Below are 13,610 nucleotides of genomic sequence, written 5' to 3' on the forward strand. Positions count from 1 at the left end.
GCAGATTAACAGCACGGTTAACAAGTCCATCAGTCTAACCTTTTTTTTTTTTTTTTGTTTTGTTTTGTTTTGGCTCAAACAGCAACAGTCTAAGCTCACTGCAAGAAAATGAAGGTATTACGCAGGATCCTTGACAGATCGACTTGCTCCGAACGGCGGATAGAGATAGGAAATACTAAGAATGTCATCTCACGCGGCTTAAACATGCCACGTGGGCACAAGGTGGGATCAACCCCCAGTGGGACGCCACGTGAAGATGCCGCTTGGAGGTCAGGGCGACTTCTCACGTGCACTCCACGCGCCAGAATACGCCAGACTCAAACACCTTACCGTCAGAGCATGGATAAGATAAAAATTAAAAGCGACACCTCCGAGAGACAGAGAGATAGGGAAAAAAACCAAGGGTGTGGATATTATATTCTGGGATATCCATGCCATTGCATTTTGCTTTATAAAGTTTCGATCTTTCGGCATGGAGGTGGTGATCACTCTTTCTCTCTCTACTTGAGCTCTCAGACTCTTCTTCTATCTTCTGGATCCAGATGGAAGCTGAAAATCAGAACTCATCTCAAGCAAACAGGTTTGACTACTGGCCATTCAATACTATTTTTCTTTTCTCTTCAGGTTCTTGGCTTCTTGCCCTGTTTGATCACTGCTTATTTCTCCTTTGCTTTTTTCTGTATTTTCTCTTAGATTTGATGCTACTGTTTTTTATAGATCCATTTTGCTATTGAAATCTTGAGATTTAGCTGGAAGTGAAGATTTTTGATTTGGTTGCACAATCAACTTGGATGGATTTGCTTCAGACTTTCCTTTTATTGAAGTATAAAGACATTATATATGTAGGATGTGAGTGATTGAAGATGCAGGATATAACTGCAAGTGTATCTTTCCCTGTTCTGAAGAAGTTCTATAATTTACTTATAAAAAGAAGGTGAATTTCAGATATTGTTAGATATTTTTAGGAACAAGTGCTCTTTATTCTGCTGCATTTGTTTTGTATAGAAGGTAAGAAAGGGGGGGGGGCAATAGGGTTTTTTGACGGAAATGGGAAAGACTCTTGGAAAGATGCTGCTAGGTATTGTTTCTTTCTTTAACTTCAATTATTCCCTCACAATTGTAAATTTCAGATGTTTCAAGATATTTATAGGTACAAATACCCTATATTGTGTGTTTTTTTTTTTTTTTGCAATGCTGATAAGAAAAGAAAGGAGATTTTTCTAGCTGTAATGGGAACAAATCTTTTGAAAAGTTGGAGCTAGATTCTATTCGTTTTATTATCAGAAAAGCAAATTCAGGTCCACAACGGCTTATTTCACTTTTAATTATTCTTTCTTACGATTTGATGTCTTACTGATTGTCCTACAAATGAGGATTTGAGGGCTTCAGAATAAGAGAGTGTGGAAGAATGGATCCAATGCCTAGGAGTTACTTTTTTTTTTTTTAGGGGGGTGATTAATTATTTGCTCTTTGAAGTTTTGAATCAACGGTAATTTTTGAATTTCGACTCATTGTCACTTGGTCCTTATAATTTTGGCTTGGTTGTAATTTAATTCCTCAATTTTAAATCTTGCAATTCAGTTCCTATAGTTTTAACTATTTAAAATGCTGGTCCTTCTATTTTAAAAAATAAAATTATAAAGATTAAAATTATGTTTTACCCAAAAAATTAAAATTATGTTAAAATTTAGGACTAATATTTTAAATTACTAAACCTTTTTAATTTTTATAAATATTAAAATCTTAAAAAATAGTTTTAATCTTTATAATTTTATTTTTTAAAATATAGGGATCAATATTTAAATGGTTATAAAATATATGGATCGAGTTGTAAAAATTAAAGTTGAGAGATTGAGTTATAATTGAGTCAAAACTATTTACAACGAGTCAAGTTTTAAGGATTAAGTTACAATTGAGTTAAAATTATAGGAATCAAATGATTGTCTTGCAAATGAGGATTTGAGGGCTTCAGAATTAGAGAGTGTGGAAGAATGGATCCAAGGCCTAGGAGTTACTTGGGGGGAAATTGAAGCATTCATAGTAATCACTTGAGTATGACAAAACACGGATAAGTAAGACATGCTTTATTCTAAAGGGCCAAAAAACAAAGATTTAGAAAAAAGAAGCTTTAGAAAATCTCTTGAAGGGAAATGTAATCTTGTCAGTTGCTTTAAGATTTAGAAAAAGCGGCCTCGCAACGGTGTCTGATGAATTATAAAAATTCAAATGCAGATGAGTGGTAAATTTGAAAATCATTCATTCGTGGTTGTTTATTCTGTCATATTTACTGTATTTTGTAGTTTTTGCTCACTTATTCATGATAAGGATATCCCTTGTTACATAAATCAAAATTTGTGAATAGAAGTAATTCTTGACCTGAGCTACTCAGACAAAATTTAAAAGTGAAATGGGTAAAATATTTCCTCTGTAGATCATTTACAGATAGAGCCAATTGGGTGAATATGGGGTGCTGTGAAACTAAAAATTATTTGCTTGCACTTGGTGCTTTGAGCATGGTCCCAGCTCAAAAATTCATGCAAAAGATAAGTTAATAGTTCAAGGACCAAACTTGGCAAAAAGTTTGACAAACCATGCATCTTCATGTTTCAGTTCCCAAATATTGAGGTTATTGTCTCCAAGATGTTATTTATATGCTTGAAAGGCCTCTTATGACTTGTCATTTGCTTCTAACATTTGTGATGTATTCTGTTCAGATTCGAAATGGATGATGTTCACATGACCAACATTGTTGAATGGAATAAGAAAAGGAAATTACAGATTGATCAATTGGATTTGCTCAGACCAAAGCATAAATGCTGGGTTCGGAATTTCCCTTCTGAGCAGGCTTTGACATCTGATGAGAATTTAAGGTCAGAGAGAATGCATGATCCTCCAGTCAAGGTCAAACCAGATGCTTTAGTCCTTGATGAAAGGCCATCTCCTGTATCTGCCGAAGACAGCAATAGTTTTGCCGAAGATTCTGATGCTTCAATGTCTGTAAATGAGGAAGTTAAACTTGAGGCAGATTGTGCAAATACATTCCTATGTGGCAGGCCTTCTACTTCCTTTGGCCATTGGGATGGCTATAATTCTAAGGATGTAACAACGATTGAGAAGACAAATTCTAGTGAGGACGCATTTACCGACAGAGAATATAATCAAACTTATCAAGAGGCTGATATACAAGCTTTGCGGAATCTTGAGGAGCAGCTTCTGGGATATGAAAAGCTTAAGGATCACTTGTACTCAGAGTATGGAAAAGACAGCTGCGAGGAGTCTATGGACAAGGGATTTGAAGATCTTCTCTATCCAAGTGGGGTAAATCCTAACATGTATTTCCTTTCTTCCGGAAGATGGGAAGTAAACCAAGGTATACAAAATAGTCAGATCTTATTATTATTCTCATAATCTGATATGAGAAGTTGCTTTATGCGTGTGATCGATGCAGTAGTTCTGCTCAGTAACCCCTAGTTTATATCATCATAAAAAGATATATCTGAATCTTCCCTTGATAACTTAAGCTTTCAAGTACCAATGGACTTTGACATTGTGTGCGCAGCTTTTCTGACCTACTGGTGTAGACTGTGATTATACTTAAATGAAAGCCAAGACTTCCATGTGAGGGGTTGTGTCTGGAAATATGGCGAAGCTACAGATTTCAAGTAAAACAAGTTAAAATTTTGAGGTCATGTAGTATTTGACTGTTTATAATATAAGTATAATTTTGTTGCAGAGGCGCAATCAAGTACGAGGCCGCCGACTATTGATCAAGAATTCGAGGAGTACTTTTCGATGCTGATGCTGTAGCAGAGAATGTTAATAGAGGAGTGGATTTATATGTATCTAGTTAATGCCAAATGTGGTTATTGTACATAATAATGTCATGATTGTATGAAGATTTTACACGACTAAGTTATTCTAACTACTTGATAACATCTTCAAATGGTAGTCTCGAGTCTGGGATTTCTCCTCATGGGTCCCATCCATTATTTTGTTCCCTTGCTCTTTTTGCTTGGTTCATTGGTTTTCTTGAATGTTGCCGCAGTTTTATTCTGCATCGTCGCTTTTGAATTACTCATTTTGTGCACTTCCACGTGGCTTCCAAGTTTCCTATGTTCCTTTTATTTTTTGCTTCCGGACAAGCCTGGCTCATTTAATGGGAAAACTTTATGAGAACAATTCTTTTTAAAGAGTGTAAAGGACTTCAATAATTGTTAAGTTTATTATCGTAACTATTCACCGTCGTTTCAGGCTCATTCATGTATCTACTTGTATTGTAAAATGCATGGACATTACTGTAGAACAACAATTCTTCGAACACTAAATGGTGAGATTTATATTTTGTTTTTTTCTACTTGTAAAATGGGACGGCCCAGTTTTTTTAATTTTGTACATGTAAAGCGGTGGGCCCAATTTTTTTGAAAAATCTACCCTCTGTTGTAATTACCATCCAACCTCTTTTTTATTTTTTTATGATCATTTTTATTTTTATAGTAATTTTTTAATTATTATATACCAAATAAAAAATAAAATATTATAAATATTTTATAATAAAAAAGGTAGGTATGGGACTCACTGGTAAAATGATTGGTGAATGTAGAATGAATACTTAAAAATATTCTTTCCAACTCACAATATATGACATTTTTTATAAATCTTACTTAATTTAAAATATAGAGCATTGATAATTTTTATAATTATTTTTCAACTATACCCTTACTTTATTTATTACACTTTTTAAAAATAAATTATGCATTAAAATTTTAATTATCATTATTAAGACACTTATTTAAAGTATTTAATAAGGATAAAATTAAAAGTATGTAAAATTTTTAAAAAGAATTAATGTTTCAACTAAATTTTTTATCAAATCATAAAGTAATTACCGGTGCTAGGTGTTATGGCCTAGAGGGAATTTTTTTAACAAAATTATGTATATTAATAAATTTTATTAAATATCCTTTACAAACTTATTGTTTTGCTTTTCAAAGATAATCTTAATTTGATATAACTTTATTTGTGAAATATCAATAGAGAATTAAATATAATAAAGAAGGAAGGATAATATTAAACAAGTATAATTAATAAAACCTTAAAATATTTTATATTTTGGGATACTAAATTATCACCAAATGTGTCTTACAGATTAAGATGGAGGGAGTATATTTGTCACAATGTACGTTTTCTTTTTTATTTTTGTACGCAAAAGAAATAATTCATGAAAATTAATGGATCTCAATTTCAAAAAAAAAATCCAAAAACATTAATGGTGAATATGAAACTTATACATAATAATATTGTGATGCATTGCATGCATAATATAGATCATTTATTGCTTTGAATTTTTTTGCATTTTATGATCAGTTTGTAAAATTTTAAATTTTTTAATATTGTACGATTAATACAAAAATTTATCATTTATATATTTTTTACATACTGAAAGAACAAATTGTAAATTTTTTTTACCTTTTAATTTATACATGATAATAAATTTTACATAAATAATTTTATGCTTATTTTCAACAAGTAAAAGGTAATAAATTGTATGATAAAATAAATCATTTATACTTTCACTATGTAAAAAAATATAGATCATAAAAAATATTGCTAATTGAAATAACTTTTAATATACAGAATTGAAAAACAATTGAACTTAATTCTTATGGGCTTATGTTCCTAAAGTCTTTCACCTTAAAATTAGCTAAACAACTGAACTTCACTCTTATGGGCTCATACTCCTAAAACCTTTCACGTTCAAATTAGTTGTTTATTAAAACTAATATTTATTAAGCCGGTTTAGCCGAGCATAGAAATCCATTCTTAATTTTTTAATTTTTAACAATAGGTTTGACATTATAATGTTACATATTCATTATTTAAAGTATAAATTATAATGTTTTAAAATCTAAAATAAGTAATATAAATTATTATTTTAAAGCACAAAATTTTTATTTTAATGTCACCTAAACTTGAGCTTGTTTTTATATTATACTCTTGTTATTAAAAAAATATAAGATATTTTTAATCGAATTTTATCTTTTAATAAACAATTATTTATTTTTAAATTAATACTATCTTTTTATATATAATGTTATTTAATAGGACATTTTACTCTAAAATATAAAGTAATTATTTATTAGGAATACTTTTTGAAAAATAGATAATGATTATATTTTAAAATATTAAAAATATTTTATATTTTTTAATATCTAATTCTTAAAAAAATATCTTATATTTTTTAATAGAGGGAGTAATTAAAAGTTAATATCCTGTGCATCACACCGGTATAAAAATCTAGTTTCTCAACTATGGTATGTGGCCAGAGGCCATTAACCGTGATATTGAACTATATACTTCACTTAAAATTTTAAACATTTATATATTTTTGAGATGGCAACAAGTGGAGCAACAGTTACCCAAGGCCTTATCTCATGTTAGGCAAATGAGATGGTTGCCTTAGGCTTAAAAACAAGTCCACTTATGCCTTATATAACTGGTTATTATTTTTTTTATTAAGCATTAGTGTTAATTATATATCTTATATCATTAATTATTATTTTTTATTTGGCATTAATATTAATTATATATCTTATATCATTAATTATTATTATTTTTATTTGGCATTAATGTTAATTATATCTTCCCATAAAAAAATCATTGCCCCGCGTTCCATTGCAATTATCACTCCTATTTTTAAATTTGATTAATCTTAACGTCCAAATACATGCCACAATCGCTGTCTTACCATCACCACTTTGTTTTTCATCTCTCCTCCCTCAAATCTGAATCAAACCTATGTTTCTAGATATTAAAATCACTTAAATCTTATTTAAGATCAATCATGTTATAAGATAGATTAAATGAATTAGCTATATTATCTATTAAAAGTGAAATGTTATAATTAATTGATTATAAACATTTAATATTTGATTTTATAGATCAAAAAGCTAGAAAAATGATATGAAGTTATATAAATAATAATACAATAGGCCTCTTAAATAATATTGCCTTAAGTCCCAAAATCCCTTTATACAGCCTTGCAATTACAACACTACATAGTGTCCTAGACAAATAAATGAAAATACTTCCACCAGTCTTATTTATAAAACATTTTTTAAAAGTAATTTTTGATTTAAAATATGATACTTTGTAATAATTAAATCATTTTTCTAAGTTTACCCCTTTTTGATCAGTGTCATGGTATTTAATATAATTGTATTATTATTTAAAATCAAGAATAAAAATGAAAGTACATCTTATTTTTTAATGATATTAAAAAAATTAATTTTTTTAAAATATATGAAACAGTTAAAAGTGTTCTATAATAAAGATCAGAGAGAGTATATTAAAATAGCACTTGATATGAAAATTAGTTACTTTAACTTATGCACAAAACACCTAGAAGTTATAACTTGAAGAATGAGAAACAAACAATTCGATTACTTTATAGAGAATTTAATAACATATCAAACAGACAAACATTATGTTCTTTTTTTTTTGGGATAAATAAAGAGGTAACACAGTTACCTAACCAAAACCTGATGAGCCCTATTAGGGCAATCCAAATCAATTAGCCTTCAAAGTTCCTTAAATGGATACACCATCACGTGGAAGCCAAGGGGAGTAGCCAGACCTTACTTTGCTAAGAAATCAGCAACAGTATTTCCCTCACGCCGAACATAGTGCACTTGAATTTCCCAATCCCGTTCACGTAAACTTTGAATCTCTAACAAAATATTGTAGTCATGATGCTCAAGATTAGGAACATGAAGAAGAAGCTCTAATGTGTCCATAGAATTCGATTCAAGCATGATTCTTCACAACCCAGTGTCCCAAGCTATTTTAAGTCCAACTAAGCAAGCCCATAATTTAGCAGTTAAACAATCACCTTCCTTCAAACGACAAAGAAAACCAATTCGAAATTGACCCCCCTGTCATCACGGGTCAAACCACCACAAGCCATAGCATGGCTTGATGTAGATAAAGTCCCATTAACGTATAGCTTGAACCACCCCTCATTTAGTGCCGTCCATCTTGTCATCCTCCCTACTACTGCATTAGAGCTAGGTGCAAAGGTAGATAATTGTTTTTTTCATATCACTAATGGTTTCAATCATCACAAGTGCACGAGCCATGACATCATGCCGGATTAACTTCCCCTTAGAAACAAAGTTATTCCTGCTATGCCAAAGACCCCAGCATATCACCGAGAATAGCGCCCCTAGCTCCCATTAGAACCACTCTCTCTCCTTGAGATATTAATTAGGAACTAGTCCCATAAACTTGAAGTCATGAACCAAGACCAAGCCGATGGTGAAACAAGCTTTTGCCACATCAGTTTCATTTGAGTACAATCTGTAAGCATGTGGATAACATCTTCCAACCCCTCATTGCATATTGGACACTTGTCATTAGCACACGTACCGTGCTTTTTTTTTTTTTTTTATGAAAGTTAGTAAGCAACCTTCCTCTCTATGATAGCCACAAAAAACATAGGCAATGTTGAGGAACTTGCATTTTCCAAATTTTATTCCATCTTGGATCTGGTCACTGTGAGTTGTTTTTAATCAAGTTATTTGCAGACTTAACAGAAAAGAGGCCATTCTTTTCACCACGCCAATGAATCATCAAATTATCATGGTTGCGTTCCAGACTTGCTTCTGCCTTCTCCTAATTGGCTTTTATCCCTGCCCAAACATTAGGACGTTTGGCATTGATCTTAGGAATTAGATCCTCTCCACAATGGTATTTTTTCCTCACCACTTTAACCCAAAAGTTATCCCAATTCTTACACAAACCCCAACCAAGCTTCATGAGCAGGGCAGAATTTTGATTCTTTACATGTCTTAAACTAAGGCCCCTTGCTTCTTAAGTTGACATCCCTCATCCAAAGCCACCAAGTGTGTTTTCCTAACTCCATTAGAGCTATACCATGAAAAATCATGGTTACACTTATTGATGGGATCACAAGCACTAATAGGAAGTAGAGAAGTCTGCATGACATGAACTAGAATAGCTGAAGTCACAGAAGTCACTAGAGTATTATGACCTGCAAGAGAAAGGGAACAGGGTCGTCATCTAAAGAGCCTAGTCTTTACATTATCAATAGTCTCCTAGAAGTGTTTTTATTCATTCTTTTATGGTGCAGAGGAACTCCAAGATACTTTCAAAAATCCATAGTATGAGAAAACTCTAAGTAGGAGCTAATTGTAGAGCACTTGATGTGATTGACATTGCTAGAGAAAAACATACAGGTTTTTGAAGAATTTACCTTGAGCACAGAAGCTTCACAAAACATCTCAAGGAAAGATCTAATCATCTCGACTTGTTGAAAACTCACATTAGCAAATGATATAATATCCTCTACAAAAAAGAGATGAGAAATAGGAGGCCCCGTCTTAGTGAGATGAATTGGCTTCTAATCACCTGAATTCATCTTCGATTGTATAATGTGTGCTAACTTCTCCATGCAAATTACAAAGAGATATGGAGACATAGGGTCGCCCTCACGAATCTCACATGAGGGCCTAAAGGAGTCAGCTTTAACCTCGTTTCAAAGTATATGCTTATTAGCAGTAGAGATGGCTTCATAAATAAGCTCAATCATAGATTGAGGAAGTTGTAATTCTTGAACACATTTGCCCACAAATTTCCAGTTAATCTTGTCATATGCTTTTTCCAAATCAATCATAATTTTCATGAACCTTTTTTTTACATTTCATGGATTTCATAGAGTGAACAACCTCCTAGAACAAAGTTGCACTGATTCGGGGACATTATCTGAGGGAGAAAAGTATCTGCTTCGAAATCAACTGGGTTATAGTCTTAAAAATCACATTGCACAAACTTGTCTGCCTCAAATCCCTAAGAGACTCTAGAGGATTCTTCTTCAGAATGAGGACAATAAGAGTACTATTAATGTCTTTAATAGTGCTCGGATGATCACAAATAAATTGAACAATATCCACAATAGAGCTACCAATTCTATCCCACTGATTTTGAAAGAAAAGAGCATTAAAACCATCAGGCGCAAGAGATTTGAGAGGCCCATTTCAAACACAGCTTTAATTTCCTATTTGTGAAATCTAGTAGCACGCTGTGCCAACACAGACTGGTCAATAGGAGGGAAGGTGTCACGTCCCAAAATTAGATGTAACCGGCACAGGATATATACACAAGCACATATCCCTTAAGCCTTAATCAAGAAAATTTTAATTTAAAATCTTAATTCATTTAAAATAAGGTTGGGAATTGTAATAGCATTTCCCATATAAACAAAAGGTTCCTAAAATTTTTGTAAAAATTTTAGCAAAACTCTCTCTATAAATGAGACCTCCTGAAATTTCTACAACAACCATTTATATGCAAATCAATAGTATGGAGCACTGCCCCTCCACAACAGACAATCGATATAAATTTACAGATCAGCATCCTACCTATGGTTAATGTGGAGCACTTAAAATATAATCTCAAAATAGAACATATAATTGAATATTTACATCAAAAGAAAAGGCACTTTTTTTTAAAAAAAAAATAAGTAGTCACCCAGCATAGTAGTAAGCCTCTCAATGATTGGTAGGAGGTTCAGCATCAACTAATGAATCTGAGACCAAAATATTTTTTTCAGTGAATAATGTCCCAACTATAAATAATTGAACAGGAATAATAAAAAAAATAAAGTTAAAATAATTATGCAATTTAAAGAAGCAATGATCTTCATAACAATTTAGTAGACTTTTGAAATAAAAGAATTCTATAAAATTTTAAATAAAAATCTCAAACCATTAAAATATCGTATCAAATAATATTATCACTTGATTGCAAGAAAACAGTAAAATAAATAAATAATTATAAATAATGTATTATTTAAAACCAATGGGATGTAAAATTTCCAAACAATCAAATTCATATAATAGGGACTTATCAGAACAATAAACAAACGTGGATACACAGTCCACGAAAGTAAATAACCAAACGCGGCTCATGCCACGAAAACAAACGTGGACACACAATCCACGAGGGTAAGTAACCAAACGCGACCGAAGCCACGAAACAAACGTGGACACACAATCTACGAGGATAATGATAACCAAACGCGGCTCAAAGCCACGAAATCAAATGTGAGTACGATGCTCACGAGTAACCATCCCTCCGTTCCACGTGCGTTGGCCATCGCACGGGGCTAGCACCTTCTATAAACACCCTGCTAGCTAGGTGTACCATGGCTCGCCAAGGGCTAACGGAACTGCCGTTAGCAACCAGTGTTCTATATAAAGTCCCTTTTTAAAACCATTTTCAAACATGCGAGAAAATCATTACTTCCAAGATACAGTTCTCATTCTCAAAATCAAACTCGCATGAATACTCTTAAGCGTTAAAACTTGCCAGAATAACATTTCATATCAAATACTTATGCTTGCATTTATCGAATAATCAAAAATCTTCGAAGTTGAACTCGCAAGAATCATTCTCTGTATCAATTCAATAAATTCCAGAATGAAAATTTCATAATTAAAATCCAAACTTGTATTCAGTGATAAAATAAAATTATCAAATCTGGTAAGGATAACTTCACAAAAATAAAATACTTTAATCAACAAAATATCCAATAATTAGATTGTTGCTGTAAAGAGGATTTGTATAAAAATGTAATATTTCAGTAAAAATTTTATTGGAATATCAGTTGGGACGCTATCCACTTACCTGTAAAGTTTCCGAATATATAACTTACTACTAACTGGTCCCTTTTGCCACAATGATTGCTCTTTAATCCTAATACCAAGTTAATACCATAGTTAGTTTCTTCCATAGATTTTATTTTATTTATTATTTATTATTTATTTATTTAATTTTTTAACACTACCAATTCAAAATGATTGACGATGATGATGTAGACATTCTTAAATTCAACCTTTCTCAACACTTATAGATATTTCAAAGACTAATATTTAAATAGCAAATTCGTCCTTGGATTATCAAGTAAAGAAACACTCTTTCAAAACATCTCTATCTCTAATTCTAACTTTCTTTATGGAGAATAGCTGCCTCCTATAATAATTTTAATTATCAATAATAAAATCATCATATATCTTCCACCATCCAATAAGATTCTTCCTTTCAGGCATTTTATCGAATATCTTATTATATTTATCAAAATTTAAACAAATACCAAGTCTCTTCTTTCTCACTATCCTTTCTAAAATTTCTCAATATTAATATGTGAACTAATCAAACTTCCATCATCTATTTAAGGGGATTTTCCTCCAATTATTATCTAATTAACAATAAAATAATTATCACATATATCTTGTCATCATAAGCCTAATTCTCCTAATAAGCACTTTATCAAATATCTCACAGGCATAATCTTTAATCCATAATTCCCTCTTACTTTCTCTTTTAATTCCATTTTCAAAAAGTTTCACAAAATTAATATTGATTTCAATTCATCAATCATCATTATTTAAATTTAATAATGCTTCCCAGCTTTAATTCCTTTCCACTAACCAATCTCATCCTAAAGAACACCGATTTCCTCTTCCTCTTACAATAACTACAGCAATTTAAGTGGGCACTTACCTCAAATGAACTCCTTAACCTTTAATTTCAACTTGAAAATGCATCTTTATTTTCTCCACTCCTAAGCTGCAACTAAAACAGAGGGAAGAAGAAAAATTTTCAAACCTCCCTCTTACCATCACGTGCACACAGCAGAAAAGAAAGGAGAAGAAGTAAGATCCAACCACACTCACATGATCAACACTGCTGCAGAAGAACAAAGAATGAAGGGGAAGATCAAAACTCCAACGTGCACACCCAGACCAACACGTGGAATCGCAGAACAGGGGAGGAGAGAATTTACAGCAGCACAAACGAACAAGAGAAGCAGAAATTCTGCAGCGAGAGACAGTGGAAGGAAGAAGGGGATGATGCTGCGAGCAGGGGTGGAAGAAACATACTCGGACTTCCAACAACAGCTCGGATCTTCACGTGCTTGCCACCCTCCGTCAGACAGAATGGAGAAGGAAAAAGAAGGGTCCGACAGTGAGAAACAGAGGAAAAGGAAGAAGCTATGAACTAGGACAGCAACGACACGTTCGCACGCGCAGCGGCTAAGTTGAAGACGAAGGAGGAAGAAAGAGACGGAGATGGCATGTGTTTTCTGGTTCAGCTCCTCTCTGCCACGCTCTCTCGCGATAGTTCTAGAAAAAAAAATCCAAGGGAGAATGAACAAGCCGTGCTCTCCTGTCTCTCTATCTTCCATTTATTTATTTTAATAGAATGGCATTTTTGTAATTCTGCCTTGACCCAAAGTTAAAAGATGAAAATGACACTCTTAGCCTCATGAAAATTGAAATTTAATACAGATTAGTTATGTAATTTGCATAAAGTTCACTGGACCACAGTTCCTCCTTGACCTATTTTTACTTGAAAAATAATAAAAATACACTTTAAACACTTTATGATAATTTAATTAATTTAATTTAATTATTATTATTTTATTTTATTATTATTATTAATTAATTTAATTTTTTTTTGGTCATTACAGAAGGATACATCACATCACTAACAATAGGAACTTTGTCTTCCTTTTCTTCCCGAAACAAGGA

At 32.1% G+C, this 13,610-nt stretch overlaps 1 protein-coding gene and 1 long non-coding RNA gene across 8 annotated transcripts; one reads left to right on the plus strand and one right to left on the minus strand.

The window, feature by feature from the left end:
- Positions 1-367: 367 nt before the first annotated feature.
- Positions 368-3,989, plus strand: LOC129290367 (uncharacterized). Of its 6 annotated transcripts, XR_008588332.1 has the most exons (5): positions 368-580; positions 718-934; positions 2,715-3,370; positions 3,560-3,662; positions 3,734-3,989. XR_008588332.1 is itself a non-coding variant. In XM_054927122.1 (4 exons), exons 2-4 carry the CDS (start codon positions 864-866, stop codon positions 3,586-3,588), a joined length of 756 nt encoding a protein of 251 aa, XP_054783097.1. In that variant the 5' UTR covers positions 368-580; positions 718-863; the 3' UTR covers positions 3,589-3,989. The 6 variants fall into 6 exon arrangements, 4 of the variants coding, with proteins under 4 accessions (XP_054783097.1, XP_054783094.1, XP_054783096.1 ...); XR_008588331.1 differs by having other exon boundaries at positions 2,715-3,662; positions 3,734-3,766; XM_054927122.1 differs by having other exon boundaries at positions 3,560-3,989.
- Positions 3,990-7,420: 3,431 nt separating this feature from the next.
- Positions 7,421-13,219, minus strand: LOC129290494 (uncharacterized). 2 transcript variants are annotated; one of them, XR_008588395.1, is made up of 5 exons: positions 12,753-13,219; positions 12,580-12,651; positions 11,704-11,772; positions 9,272-10,603; positions 7,421-9,049 (listed from the first exon to the last, which is right to left on the minus strand). It is a non-coding gene; the product is annotated as an uncharacterized LOC129290494 (long non-coding RNA). The 2 variants fall into 2 exon arrangements; XR_008588396.1 differs by lacking the exon at positions 11,704-11,772.
- Between the last annotated feature and the right edge of the window lie 391 nt (positions 13,220-13,610).

Source organism: Prosopis cineraria, unplaced genomic scaffold (assembly GCF_029017545.1).
Source record: "Prosopis cineraria cultivar Desert tree isolate PC_DT_omini unplaced genomic scaffold, ASM2901754v1 PC13, whole genome shotgun sequence".
Lineage (NCBI taxonomy): Eukaryota > Viridiplantae > Streptophyta > Magnoliopsida > Fabales > Fabaceae > Prosopis > Prosopis cineraria.